The sequence below is a fragment of the Lepisma saccharinum genome, chromosome 24 (genome assembly GCF_977018435.1).
Source record: "Lepisma saccharinum chromosome 24, izLepSacc3.1, whole genome shotgun sequence".
Classification (NCBI taxonomy): Eukaryota; Metazoa; Arthropoda; class Insecta; order Zygentoma; family Lepismatidae; genus Lepisma; species Lepisma saccharinum.
In genome coordinates this window covers 61,777,186-61,803,844 of record NC_139252.1, presented here as the reverse complement: position 1 = coordinate 61,803,844, position 26,659 = coordinate 61,777,186, and the positions used below count along the sequence as shown (strand labels likewise).

At 37.4% G+C, this 26,659-nt stretch overlaps 1 protein-coding gene across 3 annotated transcripts in view; it reads left to right on the top strand.

Moving 5' to 3' along the window:
• Nucleotides 1-212: 212 nt before the first annotated feature.
• The window catches only part of LOC145978002 (sodium-independent sulfate anion transporter-like), a 67,450-nt gene continuing 41,003 nt past the window's right edge, over nucleotides 213-26,659 (top strand). For 2 of the 3 annotated variants that reach the window (XM_083110370.1, XM_083110367.1), the window contains exon 1: nucleotides 213-274. In XM_083110370.1, coding sequence (XP_082966496.1) covers nucleotide 274 — 1 coding nt within the window. In that variant the 5' untranslated portion in view covers nucleotides 213-273. The remainder of the gene's footprint in view (nucleotides 275-26,659) is intronic. The other variant, XM_083110368.1, reaches the window with a different exon arrangement.

Below are 26,659 nucleotides of genomic sequence, written 5' to 3'. Positions count from 1 at the left end.
TAGTACTTTTTTTTAAAGTTTAATTTCCTTCCTGTTCTATTTTTAAAGTTTGCACTTGCAAATGATTGTTTGGTAAGAAGCAAAGTTCAGTAGCAAGATGTAGGCCTAAGAGATTTGTACTAAATCCAAGGCCAATATATCTTTCGTGAGATTTTTATCAAAAGACTTGTTAGCAGATAAGCGATGGCAGAGACACCTACAGCAGATTCGCAGAAGAATCGAGCCTTGAAGTGTTGTGACTGTGAGCAATACGGAAAGAGCTGTTCAGCAGTAAGTAAGTTACACCTTCCTATAGATTCGTATTAAATGTATTCCTGCGAAAGCAATGCAAAATTTGTAACACCAGCTCCAAATTTTAAAATGGGTTGTTTTAGGGAGGAACGTTTTTTGCACTGTAAACTTCAAGAACATATATTTTATGCAATAATATCTCTTGTATGAAGATAGGAGTGTGCTGAGTGATTGATAAATCTCTAGATGTCAGTAAAATTTGCAGGGAACTTTTTATTTACAGCCACCAGCAATGCAAATGGGACACCTAGATCATGAAATGCTCGCTTCACTGCAAGGTGCTACGTTTGTTGCCTAACTCCACGGCGATAAGTGGATTTTAATAGAAACTTTTCAATGGCAACTTCTACCACCGCCTCAGAGTTAGGCAACACACAACACATAACACGTTGCAAGGAAGCGAGTACAGTGGGGGCCCTCTTAACCTCAGCTGAGGCCCAAAATATTGATTTCTTCCAGAATACAGTACAGCCTTCTTTAAATACGTGTGGTACTGTATGCAATTTTAAAGATGTAGTCTACAATTGTTTAGTTTTAAAAATGTGTACATACTGTACAGTGATACATATAGCTCCAGTAGTTTTCTGTGCTTTTTTTTTTTTTTTTTGCTCATCTTGTGAAGTAATGTAGTGATGTTTACTGTATTCCATTACATAATTCGTTTAACCGGCCATTTCGTTATACGGCCAAGGGCCCGGTTTCGTGGTGGCCGGTTAGAGGGCGCTCAGTGCATTTCAGAATCTAGGTGGCCCATTTTTTTGCCGGTGACTGTACAAAGAAGTTGCAGTCTGTGGTGTACTCTGAAGACTGGTGGAGGTTGACCCACCCATTTGCACAGATTACTTCAAGACCAGTACAAAAAATACCAAACTTCAGGGGCACTGAAGTTAAGCCCCAAATTCCATTTTGCCCCTTGTCCAAACTAAGGTCCCAAGTTATGCCCATGTGTATTTTATGCAGCACAAAAATATACGGTACTGGTGTGCAGAGGCGTAGCGCAGTGTTCTGTGAACCCCGCACGTAAAACATTCGGGGCTCTTAGTGCAAGAAAGTTGTTGAGAATAGTATGAGACTCCATTTACCCTGAAGGATGGTCTCCAAGAAACGTGTCGCTTGTCCCTTTCAACCCATCTACTAAGGGAGCTTGCATACCGAAGTGAAATGCGACATGGAGATTTCCGAATACGGCCCCCTTCAATGTAAAACAATGCATTCACCGCGTATGTGGGAACGGCATAACGAGGCGACACGATACACGCTATTAAGACTGTATATCATGGAAAGACCTTTTCCGAATTCGCCTTCCTTGTGCCGATAGAGCGCGCACAGCGTTTAAACCACCAGATGTTTTGTCCAGGCCCGCTTCGCGAGGCCCTCAAGAACACGCCTCCTCCGGTACACGGGCAGTTAGTGATTGACAGGTCGTAAAACCCTTGGCATTTCTTTTCTCAGACATGTCCTAGGTTTTGCTGTTCGGGTCTTCATTGCCAAAAGCTGATCTTACCATTTCGTGTCAAAATTCCAGAAGATAATATAGAGTCCTGCAGCAACAATATGTGGCTTGTAAGATACGTAATTGTGGAAGCTTCTCTTCAACGAATAAGGAGTCCCAATAGTCTACTATTTGACCTCTGGGGCGAGGTAGTTAGCACAGCGCGCTACGACAGCAGGGGTCCCGGGTTCGAATCCCGAGTAAGACACATGGATGTTTATGTTCTGAATGTGAATGTTAAAAAATATGGAACTGAGTAAATACTGATATATGAGAAAGCAGAGAAAATATGACATCGGACTGCCACGTAGTAAACCCAGGTTCGATTCCCAGTGCGAATGATTTCAAGCAGAAAATTTTCCAACATTATCCTTGCATAAAACCAACTCTGTGAATGTATTTGATCTATTTTTATAAAACTTTCACTGATACACAATATATGCACTAATTTAATCAAACTTGCATATTTTAATTAATATTAGGTCTAAAGCAAAATATAGCCATTTAATAACATGTGGTCCAAAAAGATAATAATTGAGAAAATAGTCAACTTTTTCTATTTATATAGCCTATATTTTTGTTGTTGTAACCCCTATGCAAGGGTAGTATTTTCCTTTACATGACTTCGTTTAAAAATTGCAGCCCTGTTTGACTTATGATTTGCGGCATTTTTAGCCTTTGTAGACAGTTGCGGTAATTATGATAACTCATCTAAGAAAAATGATAGCTTGGGTAAAAACATTGTTTTCAGCACATTTCAAGCTACAGTGTATATTGCGCGTATTTTTTCAACATATTGATTTTGACCAAATTCAAAGTTTAGGATATTTTTGTTAGGGAAGTTATGTAATATCAGAGTATTTCGGCTGAATTACTGTTATAGCTCTTTGATCGTTTCTTGATTCTCTTTTTCAAAATTTTGAGCCCAGATGTCTCCGATCGGGGAGCTAAAAAATTTATATTTACAGCGTAAAGATTACTCTATCACAGGTACCTGTGAAACAAAAAATTCCAGATTGATATTTCATGGATAACAAACCTACAACAGGGGAGGGATTGGTCAAAAACAGACATTTTACATTATTATTTACAAAGAAATGTTTGCTCTTTAATAATCATGTCATTAGAATTATTGCGTTTATTAATTACATCATGCGAATGGCGTAATAAGTCCGTTAGTAGTGTTACGAATTAAATTTTCCTTTTTCTTTATCCCATTAGTTATGAAGGACTTCACCCCGGCTCGACAAATGTCACAAGGTCTTTCAAACTAAAAAAATAGACTGCTTTATGCCAAATTTAAGTCAGATTACGTATCAATAAGCAGTATTTTACCTGTTTAGACTGCTACTTCAACTGCGACATTTGTCCGAACGGGAAGTTTACAGATTCTGGCCTATGTTAACTTATTCTTTACAGAATTACAACAAAATTGGTTGCTTTGTTATTTTATTGTAATTTTGAAAAATCCAATTATATATAAAAATATGTTTTGTTACTATAATTAACTACTTGTATTTGAAAGAAATTGGTAAAGCCACCAACCTGCATTATGCAATGTGTTTTGAAGGCATATTGGTGGGTGGGTGGTGGTGGCTCTTTACATATTCACAGTCTCGCTTATTTATAGAGGCGATGCAAATCGTCTCTATGCTCCCACGTAGTTATATAGTAGAGTCATTGTACGTAGATGCACCTCATGCAGTGGGAGAGGCCACTTTTCTCACCCTCTCCTCCGGGAATCGAACGGCAGTCAAGCTCTCCTATCGATGGTCTTTATCCTCCCAAAACTAATTTCCGAAATAAATTATGACCGATTTTGAATCAGGTGCAACACAAACAACATTGGAGATATTGAATTGGTTGAATCGGTAGAGAAAACCCGATTTACAGGTTGTAAACTTATATTGGCTCCCGAGCGTTCGTGTATATAAATACACCCCCCCCCCCCATTTTTTATAATTCTCTAGGCATTGAATTAATAATGGAGGTTAGTATATTGAATCTTTCACCCGAAATTCATTATAAAATTTTAAAATGAATTCTTAATGATTTATTGATTTAATGTTTTAAGTCCACTTTATGCACAGCAAGGCTAATCGGGACTGAGCCAGGCATGGAACCCGGGATCCGTTGATTACAAGGCGACGACGCTACCACGGCGCCATCGAGGATGCTCAGTTTTTAATGGGGAAGTAATTCAAATTATTAATATTACAAAAGCCTCCCCGCTATTTATTCCATCCTGTTTAATGATTACGAAAGATTGTTGTTTCAATTTAGCATGTAGAAGGGTTTGAACAGGTGTATCTTCCAACGTTTCGAGCACATACATAGCAACAACATCTCCTACCTGAAGACGAGAGCAATGTATACGATGGAAGCTAACGTCGATTGACGTCGCCAGGAAAGCTACAACTCTTATGTATGTGGGTGGAAATACTAACGAGTTGGATGAGATAATTGAGGAAATTAATGAATGATAAGTCTGATGAGATGGAGGCCAAAAAAAATATATACATAAGAGAAAGTGCCTACTGGCAAGAGCTAAATATAATAAGATATTAGATGGAAAATACAAAAATTGATTTAGTAATAATTAGAGGTTATTGTAAGCGTAAAAAATTGATGAATGAAAAATATGTTTTGATATGATTAATAAGTTATGATTAGGGTGCGGATTTATAGGCAATTTTTTCTATCTATCTATCAATCAATCAATCAATCATATGTTTTGTCACTGCTGTTTACCTACTAACTATTCATACTGTGCTTCAAAAGCTGCTTCCTTTTAGGGATATTTGATATCGAAGCAACACGTGTCTCTTGGTAACTGGTTCTCAGTAATAAACGCAATCAACCATTCAGCTTGTGTTGTCTGTTGCTTGTGTGTCCCTAGGACTGAGTTCTTTTTCATACCGTCCATCGTGTCGCCCTGGCCTGTTGTTCGCGCATGCACAGTGAATATTTAGCTTTAGACGGTGTGAAATATCTGTGTCGCTTGAGGATTTCACCAATTGAACGCAGGCTTGTGTGACATGTTATTCTACAGCTGTGTGAGACGTTGCTGTTGACTGGCTCGTTCCCAAGCGACACGGAACATTCACATCAAGCAACAAGAGCCTATACAGTTTAAAGCAAAACATGCACGAACAACAAACCGAGTCGACATGATACACGATATTGAGAGAAAGTCCCAGTCCGAGCGACATGCGACACGAGTAGCTTCTTTCAGTCATGAACAAGCTATGAAGATGTAATTGAATTCATTGTCACTCGCCCTCTTAGGGAGAACTCACACCGAAGCGACAAGCAACATATGTCGCTTGGGAACGAGCCAATCAGCAGCAACGTTTCACACCGTAGCGGCATGACAGGCCGCACATGCCTACGCTCGATTGGTGAAATTCTCAAGCGACACGTGTCGCCGGTCACTTGTCTTTCCGGTGTGTTTTCTCCCTCCATCACGATTAATGTATTCACATAATATCCAAAGTAAAATATTAATGAAACTAGAATTTAAAAAATTGCAAGATGTAGGTTCCATTATTATAACATAACATTACATATAGTATAATTGAATGTGCAGTGAATTATATTTAAAATTTAAATATCTACCTTCAGCATAGTTGTCTTACCTCTTTATGAAATACATCGGTGTTCTCTAAATGTGAATGTATTGCCCAAGCGTGTTCTTTGTATAGACACAAATTGTATTTTTTAAATGCGTTGAAGTTAATGTGACTATAATTGAAATTATATTCAGAGATCGAGACGAAAACGAGAGAGCGTTTACATAACTTGGGACAAGAACAAGATTTAGAGTTTGAAAGAGTACCCGACTGTCTCACTTCCTTTCGCTGTAATTTCTGAAGGGCCTCCCAAGGCACGTATCTAGAGATACGCCGAACCAATTGTGTCAGGAATAATAATAATAATAATATGATGTTTACGTTAAAATTATATTATTATCACATAAATAGGTAAAAAGATCGGATAACAGCAAGTATTCATTATCTAACTTACCTGTAGTTAAGATAAGATCGGCATAATTTGCATAAAAAACAAGTGCCCTGGCAAAGAAATTCATTTCAAATTGATGAAGAATTGAATATTTATTGAATAAAAGAGAATGTTAGATTTTTTAAATGCGTTGAAGTTAATGTGACTATAATTGAAATTATATTCGGAGATCGAGACGAAAACGAGAGAGCGTTTACATAACTTGGGACAAGAACAAGATTTAGAGTTTGAAAGAGTACCCGACTGTCTCACTTCCTTTCGCTGTAATTTCTGTAGGGCCTCCCAAGGCACGTATCTAGAGATACGCCGAACCAATTGTGTCAGGAATAATAATAATAATATGATGTTTAAGTTAAAATTATATTATTATCACATAAATAGGTAAAAAGATCGGATAACAGCAAGTATTCATTATCTAACTTACCTGTAGTTAAGATCGGCATAATTTGCATAAAAAACAAGTGCCCTGGCAAAGAAATTCATTTCAAATTGATGAAGAATTGAATATTTATTGAATAAAAGAGAATGTTAGATTTTTTAAATGCGTTGAAGTTAATGTGACTATAATTGAAATTATATTCGGAGATCGAGACGAAAACGAGAGAGCGTTTACATAACTTGGGACAAGAACAAGATTTAGAGTTTGAAAGAGTACCCGACTGTCTCACTTCCTTTCGCTGTAATTTCTGAAGGGCCTCCCAAGGCACGTATCTAGAGATACGCCGAACCAATTGTGTCAGGAATAATAATAATAATAATATGATGTTTACGTTAAAATTATATTATTATCACATAAATAGGTAAAAAGATCGGATAACAGCAAGTATTCATTATCTAACTTACCTGTAGTTAAGATCGGCATAATTTGCATAAAAAACAAGTGCCCTGGCAAAGAAATTCATTTCAAATTGATGAAGAATTGAATATTTATTGAATAAAAGAGAATGTTAGATCCGGTTAGCGAAAAGTAAAGTTCCTGATTAATATTTTATGCATAATGTTATAAATAGTAGCGTGCAAGCACAAATCTTTGGTAATTGGTACTGTCCTTCTAAGCCCCCTACTTCCAATCTTTCTTCCAATAAGTTCAAAGAGTGGGCCTCCTAGATGGCGCAGTGGTATCGTCGTTGCCTTGTAATCAAGGAATCCCGGGTTGGATACCCGGTGGATGCAAGTAGTGGTTCGAATCTCACTTTAAGCTGTAAGTCCAGTCCCGATTAGCCTTTCTGTGCAAAAAGTGGACTTAGAAACAACAAATCAATCAATAAGTTCAAAGGAAATTATAACAATCGATTATGTAATAAATGCTACACAAATATATTTTCATTATTTAATTTTTTCACTTGGTAAGTCTTTCTTGGGGAGGGGTCCGGACCCCTCCCCAAATAAGTCCTTGAGTTTCCTCGATGAAATTAGTAGTAATTATCTCGCCTTGTATTCAAGGGGTCTCAGGTTCGATCCCCGGTAGAACTACACAGTGGTCTGGATCCCACTGTATCCTGTAGCCCCAGTCCCGATTACCCTATTTGAGCATGTAATTGACTTAAAACAAATTTAATTTTGCTATAATTTTTGTAAGATTCAATTGGGACAGTCTCTGTATTAATGTATTTATTCTTTTGGAAAATAGAAATAAGACAAATGAAACACAATGAAAAAACAGCCGGGTGAAGGAAATCAACTTTGGATTTTCCGAAATGGTCGGAGCACGGTCAAAAGCTGCCCCCAAGGGAAAAGACGATGCCAAGGGTAGAAGAAGAAGTAATCCAAGCCACGCCCACAGTAGTAAAACCTGGTCAGAGTCATCTATCGGCAGACGGCTGAACTTGTAGGACTTGAACATAACCCCGCCAGCCGATGGCGAGCCCCGCTATAGCTCGAATAAAGCCATTATCAAAGGTGTTTGAAAATGCATATCAATGTTTGCAATGGCCTATTGTCACAATGGGCCTCTCAATTTGAAAAATAAAAAAATCAGTTTACTCAGGAAGGATGCAAGAAAGGCTTGCAAGGTTAAATTTTTACAGTAACTTAGAATCGGGCTCTATACGCCGATCCAAAAACTGAGATATTTGACAGCTAATATCTATTAAAATATGGAAGTGATAAAAAAAAATCGATAATCACTGTTAAGATTCATCCTTTCTGATCAATTCACCACAAAGCTCATTCAAATGCCTCAAATAGTTTTCGAGTAAAAGTGTTCTGAATGAAGGTCTGTTTTTCCGCTGCCCATGATATGGCCTCTTAAGGAAACGACCCAGCCCGATCGACAGTTTCAGCTTGTGTCGCTTCGGTTCGAAAGGTTGCATTTATTCTGAGAGTTGGTTTACAAGAGACGCTTGTCACTTGTCGCTTCGGTGAGAGAGCTTGATTGATTGATTTCGTTTATTTTACCTCGCTTCTCTGCAACTTTTAGAGGATGAATGATGATGGTATGGTGAAATTGATGAAGCGACACTCATAAAGAACGCCAAGTCCAGGATTGATTCGATCGATCCCTTATCCCTGGCGACATAGTGAGATGATCTTAAGGCGAAGAGTGACAGTTTTGCACCAGATATGCATTTATTTCAGTATCGTGGAAATGGCACTCTGCTACTGAAAAAAGCAAAACATAGGACAAGAGTATGAATTTCTCCCTATGTTGCAAGTGGAAGCAGTTTTTGAAGTTGATTATTAAGCTAGATACGATCTGTAAAAATAGGATGAAATTATTTATAGACCGTGTTAAAAATGTAAACATAAACATTGGTGAGGTCTTGCCCGGTCCCCCCGGAACTTCCGGTTTAGGCCAGTCCCCGTTGTTGCCAGTGCAGATTCACCGGCATACGAAGTAAGAATTGAGCGCTTGTTTTCATCAGTTATGCGACGATAGTCAAGAAAGGTATTTGTTAAAGTTCTACTATGAAGGAGTGGACGTCTAGAATCCGTCGGATGATCAACTGCAGAGCAGATTATTAAAATATGACGTGTCTTTGTGGCCGCCAGTTGTATAGCATACTACATACAAATATCTCATGTACAGTGGGATCCATGAGTATTACCGTGCAAATTGTCCATCACCGTGTTCGTGCACTTTATTTGACCCAATAAGAGCTTCAAGAATTAAGAGAAAACTCAAAACAAGCTGTTGACAACTTCTGCACCAGCATACATAAAAATCCATTGCTTATAAACACGTAGGACGTAAGAGAAAAATTAATCAAAATAGTCATGGACAATTTGCAGAACAATACTCATGGATCCCACTGTACACGCACGACGAACTCAAAACGTAGTACGAATGTTTAGATATATTCAATTATTTTGTAAATGGAAAAGTGAGGGAAAGATAATTCTAGTGATATTATTATATTATAAAGTATGCTTAAGTGAATCTTTGCCAACAAATCTGCAGAAGTAATGAAATGACACATAACAAATGCTAATAAATATATGTGCTTTCAACGTCGCCTTTCCGCCTGAAAAGCCTATGATATGGCATGCCACTTTCACTTGCACGAATTTACTTCAAGCAACAAGGGAGTTTTCAGACTGAAGCGACAAGCGATATCGGGATTTCGCACAGAAGCATTCGATCTAAAGCAAACCATTCACCAGTCACGTTTGCGTAAATAACAGGCCGGGACAACACAATGCACGATATTGATAAAACGGCCCATTCTGAGCAACAAGCGACACCTGCAATTTGTCATGTCTCTTTAATTCGGAAGGTGTTGTTTATTTTTGAATGTTGGTTTCCAAGAGACACGTATCGCTGCAGTGTGAAAGCTTCCTTTCGAATCAATTCACCACGAGAAAATGCACGTGTCGCTTGGACTGGACTGTTGTTTTCTCAGTACCATGCATCTTGTCGCCTCTGTTGTACTCGTATGCAAGGTGAATTGTTTCCTTTAGAGTAAAGGGACCGTTACTTTTTCGCTTCGGTGTGTAATCTACGTGCCACTTAAAAGTGAATCCTCAGTGATCAATGAAATTTTTCGAACCGAAGAGACACGACAAGCTGCACGTGTCGCTCAGATTTCCAATGGCGTGTATTGTGCCGCCTGAGACTTGATTTCCAATGAGCGGCAAATGCTTATTTATAGACTAAATGGGCCTGTGTCCTTTGTCACTTCGGTACGAACCACTGCTGTCGCGTGTCGCTTCGGTTTGAAACCTCACTTAGAGGCGTGCTTTTCATCACAACACAATACGCAGATAAACGATCAACATGTTTGTAACAAAATGCAAGTCGTTCAAATCCTTTCCGGGTACCAATCCTTTCTTCGTTTTGCTCGTATCAACAGGTTTAGTCTTTCTACGTCCTTCGGAAACCTACGAAGTGATACTTGACTCAATAAATTTGTTCCCGATCGAACTGTACAACCATATGCTACACAGCTGACACCCCATGTCCTTGTAAAGTAATCTCCAATTTGTCCTTTCATATTAAAGTCCATAGCACCATAAGCGTAACCGGATGTTCGAGGGGGACCAGACGAGTGCGCATGCTCCGCAGTAGCTCCGCCTTTAACACCGTCTATAGACTCCCATGTATTCCCCATGAAAGAAACAACGTCAACTTCAAGTTAGGGCTAATGAAATGGAAGTTCCGACTTTTCTTAACACAACCAAAATCTTCAGTCTGCCTTGTTCCCGCTGTCCTGTTTTACACCATCGGAAGTTTGATATTCCCAAGAGCAAGTAAAACAATACTTCCATGAGCGTAATGCTAAGTTTTCTCTCCCTTCCTACGAACATCCAACGCACAGACCTTGCTTTCCCCAGCCAGTGTTGCCACAATATGAGTTCACAATTTCCCTTTTCAAGGGGCAAACTTTCCCTTTTTGGACCAATTTTTCCCTTCACCTAAGCAAAGCATACAATAATAATAATAAGTATTAGTAGTGGTAGTTGCAGTAGCTGTAATTATTATTATTATTATTAGTGGTGGTGGTGGAAGCAGTAGTAGCAGTATTTCCGTTCGTACATGTCCGTGTGAATAAAAAATGTTACATTTTTCACATACATGTCACTTTCATCTCTTCCTGATCAGATGTCCCAGGTTTGGATCCTGGTAAGTAATCCATTTAATCGTTAATCCTCATCGTTACTATTATCCGAAGGTGCAGAAAAGCGATGTACTTAACAGAAATATACTAAATAGATGCAGGCTATATTCAAGGAAGAGGAGCAGAAAAAATAACAAAAAAATTAAAATGTGAATATGAAACTGGAACTTAACATAAACTGTAATAATGTAGTCAGATGTCTTAAAATTTCCCTGAAATTGTGGTATTTTTCATAGAAATTCCCTTTTGGCCAAAACTTTCGGTCCGAATTTCCCTGCAAAAGGGAAATTTCCCTTCATGTGGCAACACTGTCCCCAGCTCACCGCGGTGGAGGAGCAGCTTCGGGTTCTCGCGAGTGGCCGAGCGTGATCCACGAGAAGAAAGCTTGAAAGCCTCTTCCAACAAAGATGTAATTAGGAAGTTGCAAGGTAACATTACAAGTAAAACGCTGTAAATGGATCAGAATTGTGCACGAGGATGTAGTTTCAAGGATATTAGAAGAATTCACATTGCTCATTGCTCATTACTAGGGACATTAAATTTTCGCGATGCGCGAAATCGCGAAATGTGAAAAAATAAAGATGCAATTTTTAACATTCTGCACGTAACTACATCCCCAATGATGAAATATGCATGAGTTTTATTCGCGAAGTAATGCGAAATGTGTGCTTTTCCACGAAATGAACGCTTTTTCGCGAAATAACCGTAAAATATCATAAAATTAAGTAGAAAACACGCAAACACCGGCAATCGAAGTTGTGCGCGCAAACTGTCGATTTGTAACGAAACGTTTGCCTAAAGTTTCCTACCACTTGCAGCTGAAGAACGTTTTATCTTCGATCACATCAGGAAGACGCTGCAAATTGGGATTTCCCATGTACATAATCTCAGTTCGAAAACTTCGCTGCCTGTCAAGCTGCATTCCTTTCTTCCCCCGAATTTCTACTCAACTTCCAGTTTCATTGAACTTGCTAGCTGTAGCAGCAATAAGATTAGTCTGTTCCCGCACATCAAAGGAAACAATTGTGTCACTTGTGTTCAGTCATGAATGAATTTTGTTTATCATCATGTGATTTTTAACATGTGTTTGTGTATGTGCAGTAGTGATTATTTTATTTTTTGGACAACAAGGATATCCTTTAAATACATACAATGAATAAATCACTTGAGATATGCAATTTAGAAATGAAGTGATTTTGTGTTGATGTTTTCTTTTTGGTTGGACAGCTAAGTACTTGTGTATATGTACAGTATATAAAAATGAAGTACTTTGTCAATTTATAGCTCTTTTGTATGCTGTTTCCTCTCATGATGAAAAAGTGTGTGCCAATTTTTTTTTTCCACCGCTGGTATATACCGCTGATCTAACATTTTATTTACCGCCCTCCTCAGTTTTTATTTACCATAAATTTGTCTCCCTACTCATTACATTAGCAATGAAATTGCTGACCTCCGTGGCGGAGTTGTTAGCACCTCCGCCTACGACGTCTGTGGTCCCGGGTTCGAATCCTACGGATTTGCCCAAACGAGAAAATTGAGAATTGAGTAACAAATTAAAATTTGTGAAAACAGGAAATAGAATGAATGACGGGGAAAATTTCCGCTTAGGGGTTCAAAGAAAACAAAAAAGTGGTTATAGCACAGCGCGCTAGGACGTCAGGGGTTTCGAGTTCGAATCCCATCCCATCTTTGTGAGCGTCCGTCCCTTCATCAATTTCATCATATCATCAGTCATCCACATCGTCGCGTTTGGCCAAAAGTGGCAGAAAAGCTACGCAAAATAACCAAATTCAATTAATGAAGCAAGCAATGAAAGGAGACGGTTTACTAAACTGAAAATAATTTTTGTCGTATTTTATACGATCCATCCACACCATGAACACTAGTATACAACACTTTCTAAAGAGCAAAAATTATGTGTCCGTCGAAAATAGCGATCTAATAGGGTTGTTATCGGACGAGACTTGACAGTTGTAAATGCCTGCCTCGTACTCCATCTCGTCTCGATTTATAAACACTCGTATCGGTCTCATCTCGAAATACACAATAACAAGCAAAATGAATTTGCTGAGTATTATGTAACACCTCAAAGGCAATTTGCTATCTTCTTTTTTAAATATTAAATCACTCAATCAGTGCTCTAATTAAAACATTGGAGGCAAAGGTGCATGCCATGTTTTTGAGCCCTCTCTCCCCATACCATTACCTCAGCCATACCCCATTTGCAGTGGCGTACGCAAGGGGGGGTTACCGGGTTTAACCCCCCCTTGAGCTTTTGAAATATTGTGGAAAATGTTGTAGAAAATATTAAAAATGGCTAATTTATCACAGTCAAAGATCTGCGATAGTAATAATAATAATAATAATAATAATAATACTGTAATAATAATAATAATAATAATAATTTGAATTATTATTCTAATGCAACATGGAGAAAAACAACATTCCAAACACAATCTAAGCGGCCACAAAGTTCAATTTTGCAATTCTTTTGCAAAAAGTCGCGCAGTCTCTCGCGAGAATTGTGAAAATTCCTTGCTTCGTCGCAGTGTGTCGACGTTATTGTAAACGTTCTTCCCGGTACTGATTTTGCATCCCCTTGCGAACTCTCGTGTGATGCTGAGTCTACATCCACATCATTAAATAATGTTGAAGAACTGCTTTGTGAATCACCTAGAAGTGTTAAATGTGTTGGAATGTCTATAAACTTACTTTTGAACGAAAGCATAGACTCAGTGGAATTTTAGAAACATGTATTCTCGCGCCTCATCATCATCCTGGGTGAGTTCCATAGGTTAATGTATTGTAAATTTCCCCGTGCATATAGCACCCAGCCATGAAGGCACACGTAGTGGTGTAGTGGGCCCCACACATTCTCGATCTCGGCCACTTTGCAGGTGATGTGATCAGCACCATGCTCCTGCAGCCTTTATCCCCGAGGATTGCTCTCAGGTACCCATTGATATAAGGCTGGGTGCGGGGACAAGGCTGGATAAATTCCATCCAATTCAGGGAATCGAACCCGGATCTCCCACGAGGATGTCAGACAAGACCACTGCGGCTCCTTGAATGAGTTTCATATTTTGATTATTTCAATAAATTTAATATATTTGCTTGATTTTATGGATTTTCTTCACATTTAGAATGTCTCACCTATCATATACAAATAACCGTTGACTAGACAATTATTTCGTAACAAAGAAACAAAAAAAATGTAATTTTGTTCTATTGCTTTCATAAATATATTTATGAAGATCTCTATTACTTAATAATAGTAGTAATATAAGTAGTAACAGCAGCTGCATTAGTAGTATTATTAGTAGTAATTAAACGAATTAGTTAATTCAAATTGTAAGTATTATTAATTAATTATTATTATTAATTAATTAAAGTATAATAAAACAATGGGAATGTGAATTTGTAGACAGTTTTCGAAATAACCCCCCCCCATCCCTTGATGAAATCCTGCGTACGCTACTGCCCATTTGTGCCTGTTCATATAATACTATTTATCATTATTATTTTTATTAATTGGCCTGTTTTGATAAAAATATTAAAGGGCTTAATAACCTATTAATTATAAGCATTATTACTTACTAAGAGCATTCCCTGACATTCGCTACGAGACTCGGCGGCAAGCGGCCCGGCGTCAGCGCTTGTCTTTCCCGGTGAACGGGGTCCGCGACAGTAGTGTAAAATACAATAATACTGGGGCGATAAATGATGAGCCCCCCTCAGGCAGATTTGGCTACACTTAAAACTAACTCAAGATGTGCATATGAGCTTATTGCTCAAGTGTGGTACTCTGTCTAACCCAAGATTTTTGTAAAAATGCCCTCGGGAATTTCCCGTGAAATGATGAGCCACCTCAGATTGATTTGCTTACACTTACAAAAGCTACATCTGTGAGATTGTTGTCCATAAGCTTGTCAAAAATATGCCCCTCTTGATATTTTTTTTGGCTACACCTAAAACTAAGCCAAAGAGCCACCCACATACACCCACACCCACATATATTTACTTCCGGTCCACTTCCGGTTCATTTCCGGTCCACTCCCGGTCCACTTCCGGTCATTTCCAGTCACTTCCGGTCATTTTCGGCCCACTTCCGGTTTACTTCCGGTCATTTCCGGTCCACTTCCGGTTCACTTCCGGTCCACTTGTGACCTATTTCTGGTTTATTTCTATTGCATCATGTTGTGCAACAAATTATTTCCCATTATTATGCAATAAATTATTAGGCATGTGTTGTTTTCTGATTGGTTGGTTATCACATAATGTGATGATGTGTTATATTCTGATTGGCTTATTGTTTCAGATGTTTTCAATGCGGTCCGTGCTTAGGCTATATAAAGAGATTTTGCATTGCATATCAGCCAGTATTGTGAGAGTTGTTGAAGAGTAAGGGTATGTTGTTGCAGTGCTCCTCATATTTTTTAAACACAAAAATATTGCAAATTTATATAAATTGAATTACAAATCTATTTGATTTAATATACAGAATTTTTTATTATTCATATCAAACATATTTGTAATATATTGAACAAAAGGTTTATATCTGCCCCAGTTTGTTATACATGATACATGGTATTAGGTTATTGCCTTTCTAGGACATGCCTGTGTAGACATGTATTTGTGCTAGGGCAGTGCTTCTGTACTTATTCTATTTTTGTGCATGTAGGCTATCAGCTTTATACAACCTGTCATAGGTTTATTAAGTATAGAGTTTTGATTTGAACCCCAAGAAATTTTATATAAATACCAAAGCCAAAATATTAACACACATACACACACACACACACACTAAATATACAAAGCACACTGCTGAACCCAACTGATATTTTTTATTAAGCATAGAATTTTCATTTGAATCCCAAGAAATATATATAATAAACCAACAACAAAAATGCCAAATCAAAAATATTGTAATCAATGCAATAAAAATATATCCAGCCCTAATTGGGCTAGGCACCAAAAGAATTGTGATCCAGACAAATGCAGAACTCCCACAAAAATATGCCCTAAATGCCATAGAAAATATAGCATGGAATACTTCACATATAAACATATAGATACTTGTTCTGCACAGTCATCAACATTGCCCCCACAACCATCTACATCTGGTCTGAAAAGGAAGTTTGAAACACCTGTTAATGCTAGACCGGCAAAGCAGCCACGCTATGAACCCATCCATAGCAGTTTTGCTGGCCAACTTAGGGATTACCGGTTTGTATCAGAGCAAAAATGTGGTATTAAGAATTTTTTGAACAGTATAAATCCTGATGTGCAGGCAATTCTAAATGCACAAAATGGCTCTTATAAGCTGTCCCTCAAATTGTTTACACAATATAAGAAATCAAATGGCACAAAATTTACACAGCCCCACATAACAGAAACTGTAGCTGTTTATTCAAATGCAAATTTAGACAAAATAATAAGCAGTTTGATAGATCAATTGAATATTAAACACTCTGAATTTGCTGCAAAAGAGTCAGGATGGAGCCTATGCGGAACTCCACACAAGTTATATATTAATATTTTTGAATTCAGCCCATTACAAGGTTCCACATATGTGTTTTTACCTGACAATATCAAAAACAAAAAAGCTGTGGTTAACATAGAAAATAATGATGAGAAATGTTTTCTGTGGTGTATTTTAGCTGCTTTGTATCCAGTTTTAAATAATCCAGAGAGAATAAGTTATTATAAACAGCATGAACATGATTTTGATGAAGCAATGGAGGGCTTAAAATATCCAATGTCAGTTCAGAATATTGATAAATTTGAAAAAAAGGCCAGGGATATCAATGGTAAACAATTATCTATTAATGTATTTATTTGTTCTACTGGCCGTGGCAATTGCTTGATAGCACCTCTCAGAATCAGTACACTTGATGATGATTCTGCTGTCCCGATTGATCTGCTCTTAATTGAAGAGGATGGCACACACCATTACACTCTGATACATAATCTTGAAGCTTTAGTTAGAACACAACTAGACAAATCTAAGACAATATTCAAGTTGTGTAGAAGATGTTTAACTGTATTTGATGGTCAAAAAATAATAAATGGGGTTCGTGAAGTGAATACAGAAATTGCTAAAAACAAGTTAATTGAGCATCTGAAATACTTTGGCAACCATAAACCTGTTCATATGGTGATGCCTAATCCAAGTGAAAATGCCAAATTCAAAAAATTTGAAGCCTTGTTGGAACACCCAGCATATATAGTTTGTGATTTTGAATCAAACCTCAAACCCCTTGCATTCTGCAGTCCAGATCCTGATGAATCTTCAATTACATCATACCAGTTACAGGAACCTTCTAGTTTTTATTATGTTGTTGTACAGGATGGTGTTGTTAGTGAAGAATATTTATACATGGGACCAGATGCCAGCAAAAAATTTGCACATAGAATAGAAAATGAGTGCCATAACATAGCATCTAATGTCTTATTAAAATCAAAACCTATGTTGCCTTTAACAGAGGATCAGATTGAAGATTTCAACAATGCAGAAAAATGCCCGGTATGTGATTCTGAATTTTCAGATACAAATATCAAGGTACATCACCATTCTCATACAGATTGTAAATTCTTAATGGCTCTGTGTAATAGTTGTAATATTAAGATCCAGAGACCAAAATTTGTCCCTATATTTTGCCATGGTGCATCCAATTATGATTTTCATCATTTGATCAGGTACGAGGGGTTTGACAAGCAGAATTTAAATATTTTAGCAGAAAATGATGAGAAATATATATAACAGTTGGGCTGAAAAGTTCGTAGGCTAACATAGTAAAAAATATTTTTTTGACAAAATTCGATTTTATTATTCAATATAGTTGCCTTTGAGGGCGATACAACGATTATAGCAGTCATACAATTTTTCGATGCCATTTTTATAGTACAATTTCTCTTTAGCCTCAAAATAGGCCTCAGTTTCGGCGATTACCTCTTCATCAGTGCTAAATTTCTTTCCAGCGAGCATTCTTTTAAGGTCTGCAAACAGGAAAAAGTCACTGGGAGCCAGATCTGGAGAATATGGTGGATGGGGAAGCAATTCGTAGTCTAATTCATATAATTTTGCCATCGTTTTCATTGATTTGTGACACGGTGCATTGTCTTGATGAAACAGCACTTTTTTCTTCTTCAAATGGGGCCGTTTTTTCGTGATTTCATCCTTTAAACGCTCCAACAACGCTATGTAATAATCTCAGCTATCTCGATCAACTTCACTTTACGATCATTTAAAATTATTTTGTGGACTTTTTTGATGTTTTCGTCGGTAACAGCCTCTTTAGGGCGTCCACTGCGTGCATCGTCTTCGATGCTCATTTCGCCTCGTTTAAATTTAGCAAACCACTTCTCAACGGTTGATTTTTCCTGGTGCAGAGTCCGAATAATGTTTATCAAGCCAAGCCTTGGCTTCAACAGTATTTTTTTTTGCCAAAAAGCAATGCTTTATTAACACACGAAATTCTTTTTTATCCATTTTTTCACAATAACAAAAGCTGCTTCACTCACAATGCTATATCTCACGAACTAATTATCCGGCAGCTGTGAAATTTATACACGTATCTTTTGAAGGTTAGTACTAAGTAAAAATCACATGGATTTAATTCTAGTAACGCCATCTATGAGTCAGCCTACGAACTTTTCAGCCCAACTGTTAGCTATTAACAAGATAATTAAAGTTAATGGTGTTCCCATTCACTTAAGATTTCTTGATTCCTACAGAATTCTGTCCGCTAGCCTGGCTACACTGGCCAGTCAATTATCTGATGATCAATTCAAAATCACATGTGCTTTGTTTCCAAATCAGGACCTGAAATTAATTAGGCGGAAGGGTGTATATCCATATGACTATGTTTCAGATTTTTCTAAATTTGATGAGTGTTCTCTGCCACCACAACAAGAGTTTTACAGAAAACTCAGGGCATCTGGAATCACTGATGATGATTATCACCATGCCCAGTTGATGTGGAACAATTTAAAATGCCAGACATTTGGTGATTATCATAAGGCATATTTAAAACTTGATGTCACTCTCTCAGCTGATATACTTCAGGCATTTAGAAAATCTTCCATGCAAAATTATAAGCTGGATCCAATGTATTTCTACAGTGCTCCAGACCTAGCATGGTCTGCAATGTTTTTAAACACTAAAATGCAATTGGATCTGATCCAAGATCAAGATATGTATCTGTTTATGGAGCAATGTATAAGAGGAGGCATGGTGCAATGCTGTCAGAGATATGGCAGAGCCAACAACAAATATATTCCCGATTATGATCCAGCACTGCCATCAAATTATATACTGTATGTGGATGCCAACAGCCTGTATGGTTATGCTATGATGGATAAATTGCCATATGCAGGGCTTGAGTGGGTTGAAGATTTCAATATTGAAGATCTTCAGGACTTTGATGACAGTAACTATGGCCTGTTCTTAGAAGTTGATCTGACAATTCCTGATGATTTACACAACAAATTTTCTGATCTGCCTCCAATTCCTGAGGTTAAGCGTTCACCTGGCTCTAAACAGAAGAAGCTAATGATGACTCTAGAGCCAAAACAGGATTATGTCATATATTACAAAAACCTCCAGTTCCTGATGCATCATGGTGTTCAAGTGACCAAGGTTGGCAAAGTTTTGAGGTTCAGGCACTCAAGATGGTTGAAGCCATACATTGATACAAACACCGAGCTTCGAACATCTGCAATGAGCCAATTTGATAAGACCTTGTTTAAATTGATGGTAAATTCAGTGTATGGAAAAACCATAGAAAATGTCAGAAAACATATTGATGTTAAATTAATTACTGACCCCAGCCGGAGCAAAAAATTGATTGCAAAGCCTAATTTCAATTATAGAAGAATTTATGATGAGAATATGGCACTTTTCAACATGAAAAAAACAAAGATTAAGTTTGATGAGCCTATTTATGTAGGGGCTGTGATATTGGAATTGGCCAAATTACACATGTTAAAATTGTATTATAATGTGCTGAAGCCTTTTTATGGTGATTGTGTAAAACTGATGTACATGGACACAGATAGTTTTATTCTTGATATTCAAACAGAAGATGTTTATCAAGATATATCACAGCCTGAATTGTTTAAATATTTTGATACCAGTGAACATTCAAAAATTCAGCCCCACAACAAAAATGTGCGTGGCAAGTTAAAAGATGAGACACTTGGTGATGTTATTGTGGCATTTGCTGGGTTAAGGGCCAAGATGTACAGCTTTGAAACATGTAGTGGTGCTGTTGCCAAAAAGGCCAAGGGCATTGGTAGAGTAACTGTTGACAAAGAGCTTGAATTTGAAGATTACAAAAATTGTCTCAAATCATGTAACACAATCAGAACATCAGAATGCAGAATTCAGAGTGAGGATCACTTGTTGACTACAAATGTTGTAAGGAAAGTGTATCTGGACCCACATGATGATAAGAGATGCATTTTATCATGTGGCATACATACTCTACCATGGGGGCATTGTGATTTGAAAAGTGGCAAACAATGCCCAATTACAGAGCATGATTTGAAATAAATAAACATGCCTATGAACTTATTTGGGTTCAAAAAACAGGCTATTATGGACCTGCCAACAACAGCACCCTCTTCTGATATACAATCTCTAATATCTAAACTAAGTGCTTTGTTAATTATTCATCTGAACAGCATACTTACAGATGTTGATGATGAAACAGGCAAAACATTGTACATATTTAACAATAATTTAAATCATTACCAATTACCTGTAGGTGGTCAATTACAATTTATTACAACCCCCGAGGGTAATGTCAAGATTTCAATAGGCAAAAATATTTACAGGATAAAGCACTCAAACATGATTTCTGGCACTGTATATACTGTTTCTGCTGGTGATTGTTTATATATTGAGGTCCCAGGATCCTATGACAAGCTTATACCTTTTTTTTTATAGAATTAAGAATTAGATATTCAATAATAAATAACCACTAAATCAAAATGCCTAATGATATATTTGGCCATACAAGACATGAAGATCACAGTGATGAGATTCTGATGCTTGATGTCAGAGTCAAAAAATTAAGAAGTGATTTACAAGCTTTACAAACCACACTCAATGCCAGTCTTCAACTAGAAATTACAAATTTACAATCACAATGCATGGACCCTCTTCTTAAAATTGATTCAGAACTCAAATTGCTGCTTCAAAAATATACTGACTTGGCCACATTAGATAATTTTCAAAATTTAGAGGAGGCTGTAGCAGCTCTTCAAGTCAAATTTAAGACTCAGGCTAGCGACTCTGAGCAATTGAAACAACAATTGGAAGAGCAGATAAATAATGTCCAGACACAGCTCCAAACAATTGTCAAAAGCATAAAATCACAAGAAGATTTTGATCTAGTGATTTCCATTCTAAAAGAACAGATTCAATCACTGGAGATTCCTAATCTGGGCCCTCTAAACAATGCCATAGCCGAGGTTAAAGAAAAAATTGAGACATTGAAAATTTTATGAACAACTTGCCATCTTCTGATGCTTTGAGTGCAATAACTCGGAGTGTTGCCAACATCAAGCTGCAACTTGAAACATATGAAGATTTTGGAAAAAATCAAAGTACCATAACCCATCTTGAGGGTACAATAGCAGCAGTGCAAAGTGATCTGGCAAGTGTACAAGAATCTCTAGAATCCTGCTTGCCTGGTATTGTAGACACCCTTGTCAGTGTCCAGCAACAGATCACAAAACTTGAAAACCTCAACACTGAATCTGAGCTATCTCATTTTCATCACTTGATTGATGATATCCAAACAAAACTTGAAATTTTACAACAATCAACACCTACTCAGGCAGACATAGCCCTGCTCCAAGATGCTATGCAAAGTGTGGCTGATGCTTCTGAATTAAATAATGTGAAATTGGCACTTGAATCTTTGCAGAATACTGTATCAAATCTGCCTACATCACAAGAACTTAAAAATATTAAGAGAGCTGTGAATCGCATATTGAAATCAGAAGATATCAAGAATATCCAGACAGAGATCAAACAACTTACTCAGACAGTGGCCACTCTACCAACTAATCAACATATTAATGAACTGCATGCCCTGTTTGAGGATATCAGAAGACAAGTCCATGATCTTACTGCTCAAAATTCAAAATTGGCAGTTGTTGAAAATTTACAGCAAATTGTAGCTAATATCAAGCAACAGCTAGGAAGCATGGAATCCAACCAAGCAAATGCTCTGTCTGTTTTTGCCACACAGCTTCAAGAAATTTTGCAACAATACAAGAAACTTGTTGTGGACATAAAGATCAAGCCAGGCCATGATGATGTTGTTAGGACTATCAATGAGCATCTTGAATCTGTAACAAGTAGATTGCTTACAGCAGAAAAAGAAATAACTGGCCTAATCGAGAATCCTAAACATACAGTAATTCTTGAATTGTACAGTATCCCCAACAAAGAATATGATTCACCATTTACACCAGGTGGCAAAATATATATGCTGTCCCCTGCACAATTTTATTACCAGTTTTTTGTTGGGGGCACACTTAGACCAATCAAGATCAAATATTGGCTACAACCACAGGCACACCACTACCTTACCTTATCAATAACAAATGCTGATAACAAAGCAAAAATCACCAGTGTAGAGTTAGAGGATTTTACAGACCCCAATACATTAGAAACATCTTATGCTGAAGATGATGGTTCTCTTGAATTTAATATACAAACAGGAGACAAATTATATTTAGAAAATCCTGTAGTATCAGCTGTTGAACACCCCATAGTTGCAATATTCTTGTTTACATACTATGTCTAGACAAATTATTGTTGATGAATTACACAGACAAGCCAGACATAATTATAAGAGACTGCCAGTGGTTACAAAAGGCATAGATGATTTATGGCAGTGTGACTTGGTTGAGATGGCAAGTGGACAGCTGAAAAACTTAGACAAGATCAACAAGGGCTACAAGTATCTACTCACTGTCATAGATACATTTTCAAAATTTGCCTGGGCTGTGCCACTCAAATCCAAAACTGGAAAATGTGTTACAGAAGCCTTCAGGACAATCATCAATCAGAGTGGAAGATCACCGCGCTATTTGCAAACAGATAATGGCAAAGAATTCTATAATTCTGTGTTCCAATAATTTATTAAAAGCCAGTCAATACAACATTACTCGAGTTACAGCGATCTCAAGGCCTCTATTGTAGAGAGATTCAACAAAACCCTAAAAAATCATATGTATAAACAATTCACCCTTCAAGGTAATTATAAATGGCTCAGTATTCTACCAGAACTTCTACATAAATATAACAACTCGGTCCATTCCACAATCAACATGAAGCCCTCTGAGGTAACTTCATCTGATGAGCAAAAATTGATCAGTACTGTTTATTATCCTAGATACCAGCCAACAACAAGAAAAGCCAAATACAAGATAGGTGATCAAGTAAGAATCAGCAAATATAAGCACTTATTCAAAAGAGGCTTTACAAGAAACTGGAGCACTGAATTATTTACAGTGGTTCAAGTTAAACCTGGGGCCCCTAACACATATATAATAAAAGATCACCGAGGAGAAATTCTCAAAGGCAGGTTTTGTGAAGAAGAACTCAGCAAAACTAAGCAGCCTGACACATATCTCATAGAAAAAATCATCCGCAGAAAAGGCAACAAAATATTTGTCAAATGGCTAGGACTCCCAGAACACAGCTGGATCGAGGCAGACAAAGCGATACTATGAACACCTGGGATGTTATAAAGAGACTGCCAGAGCCTGAACAGCAGAATAAGAGAAATGGAAAGCTGCTGCCTGGTAATATTAGATGTCTTATTGTTGGGCCATCGGCTTGTGGTAAAACTACACTAATGATTGATAATTTTTTATTGGCACCCAACTGGTTAGACTGGAAAAACAGGCACTTGTATGTTTTCTCTAAGAGCTTGGAACAATTAAAATATCAGCAGCTGATGAAGCTATATGATGGACTGGATATAGCCACTTTTGAATCAGATGTTAAGCCACTCCATGACTGTCTCGATAATTCTGTTGTTGAGTTTGATGACATTATACTGGATAATCAAAACAAGTTTAGAAATTTCTTTACACAGGGCCGACACAAAAACATTGATTGCTTCTACCTGGCACAGACTTTTTCAAAAATACCCAAGCAGCTGATCCGAGACAACAGCAATTTTATATGTGTGTTTCATCAAGATCATACCAACCTCAAACACATACATGATGAATATGTAGGTGGGGACTTGAGCTACAATAATTTTTCTAAGTTTTGCAGTAGGTGCTGGAACCAGGACAGTTATGGGTTTGTCACAATTGATATGACAAGGAAACCCAATAGTGGCAAATACAGAAATAAAATCAACAATTTTCTAGACATTGAAACATATATAAATAACCATGAAAAGGCCAATTATTGATGATCTTAAATTAAGAGATTATCTTGTAAAAAGATTTAAGGGATGGAAATCAGAGAACCGAGGAATCTATGAACAACACAAGCAAACAGAACAGCCTATTATTGATGCTATTAGTGAATTAGGTAAAAATATCAAAACTGTTACAGAGCAAAATCAAAATTTGATCACAGAGCTTGTACCTGTGGCTGCTAGGAACATATTAGAATATCCAATCACCCCACTTTCTAGTATTCATACACCTAGTCCTGTTCCTCCTCGAAGAATTGAAGCTACTCAGGATCCTATTGAATTGGGTCTTCTTGCTCAAAAATATTTAAGCACACCTAAAGACAACAAAGATGAGGTCTTTGGCCTATATGCTGACACAGAGCATGATGGTAGCATCATACATAGAATTGGCAATTTCAGAGTAACATTTATGGGAGATGATCTGATTGTATATTCAGAATCTCATCTTGGAGAAAGAGGTGCTTTTGTTAAGTACCCTGGCACACCTGGATTGTGGGAACTGATGACTAGGAAAAGGCCTGGCAACTATACAGATCAAGACTATGAGCATTACAAAGAAATATTAATAAAATCAGATGCTCTATACCAGAACAATGATCCCACACAAAAAAGAGTCAAGTCTAGCAGTGGAGCAAAATACAACAACTTAATCAAGCCCATATGGTCACAGATCAAGACTGGTAGTGGAATCAAACAATACAACACCCTGCCTAAAGAATTTGTGTGGGTTGATGATGTCAGGAAACTTGTAGATAGGTTGCTGGTGATAGCTGGGGAGGAAAATGCTGGCAACCACAATTTTTACAATGAAAAGGTTGGAATTATGGACATGATAAGCACCAAATTGTCAAATTTTATAGTGAATGACACTAAGGGCATTGGATATCTTATAAAAATTATTAATACTCTACCCCCCAAATTTTGGAATATCTCTGAGGGTCGGGGGCTGGTTAATGACATCATAAACAAGCTGCCATTTGAACTACACATTCCAGGCTATCAATATTGTGGTTCAGGCACAAAACTAGATCATAGATTAAACAGAGGTGACCCAGGTGTTAATCCCCTAGATGCTGCTTGCAGAGACCATGACATAGCATACAACACACATTCTGATCTTGACAAGAGACATGTGGCAGACAAAAAATTAGAAGAGGCTGCATTTGGTAGATTTGTAAGCAAAGATGCTTCTTTAAGTGAGAGAATAGCAGCATTGGGGACCACCATAGCTATGAACACCAAACAAAAACTGGGGTGGGGGTTGTGAATATATATATAATAAACCTAGGATGAAGGCCAAGGGTGTTATGTTTCAGTTACCTTATGCAGGCCTTAAATCTCTTAAAACTATTGATAGCCTTTTAACAAAAAAAATTCTTGTCTTGTCAAGGGACATGGTATGAAATTGTTGCTTAGTACCCCCCAATTAAAAAAATTACAGCAATCTAGAAAAAAATTGCATACAGGGGGCTTCATATTTACTATCCCGGCCATCTTAGCAGCACTTGGTGCTGTTGGGAGCTTGGCTGGGGATCAGCTGCTGTAGCAAAAACAGTAATAGATGCCAAGAAGAATAAGGCAGAATTAGATGAATTGAAGCACCATAATCTGGCCATGGAAAAACAAGGCAAAGGTCTTAAGAAAGCCATGAATAAGTTTTAAAAAAAAACAAGAGCCGCTTACAAACCAAGATATTGAAGCTTTAATCAAACCACTGGGCATCAAAAATTTTAGAGGTGTGTACATGTCTGATTCTTTACCAGAACAACCACTCAACAAAGAGTGTGGCATAGTTAATTTGGATAAGTACAAAAATCAGGGCACTCACTGGATCTGTTATCTTAAATATTTAAAAGATGAGGCATTTGTGTTTGATTCATTTGGAGGTATTCCACCTGAAAATTTAGTAAAATATCTAAAATCAACTAATCTTTATTACAATAATGCCCGTGTTCAAAATTTCAAAGATGTTAATTGTGGACATCTGTGTTTATCTGTTCTTAGATATCTATCTCAAATAAATAAACCATCAATTGAAGATTTTCAAAAGGCCTTGTGGTATCTGAAACATCATGGGGGTATTCCATCTCACCAGCCAAAATTCAATATTGAAACTTAGATTACATGATGATATAGTGTATCCCTAAACAATAGCTCTCAGAGCATTTTATGGCATGTACAGTGGGATCCATGAGTATTACCGTGCAAATTGTCCATCACCATGTTCGTGCACTTTATTTGACCCCAATAAGAGCTTCAAGAATTAAAAGAAAACTCAAAACAAGCTGTTGACAACTTGTGCACCGGCATACATAAAAATCCATCGCTTAAAAACA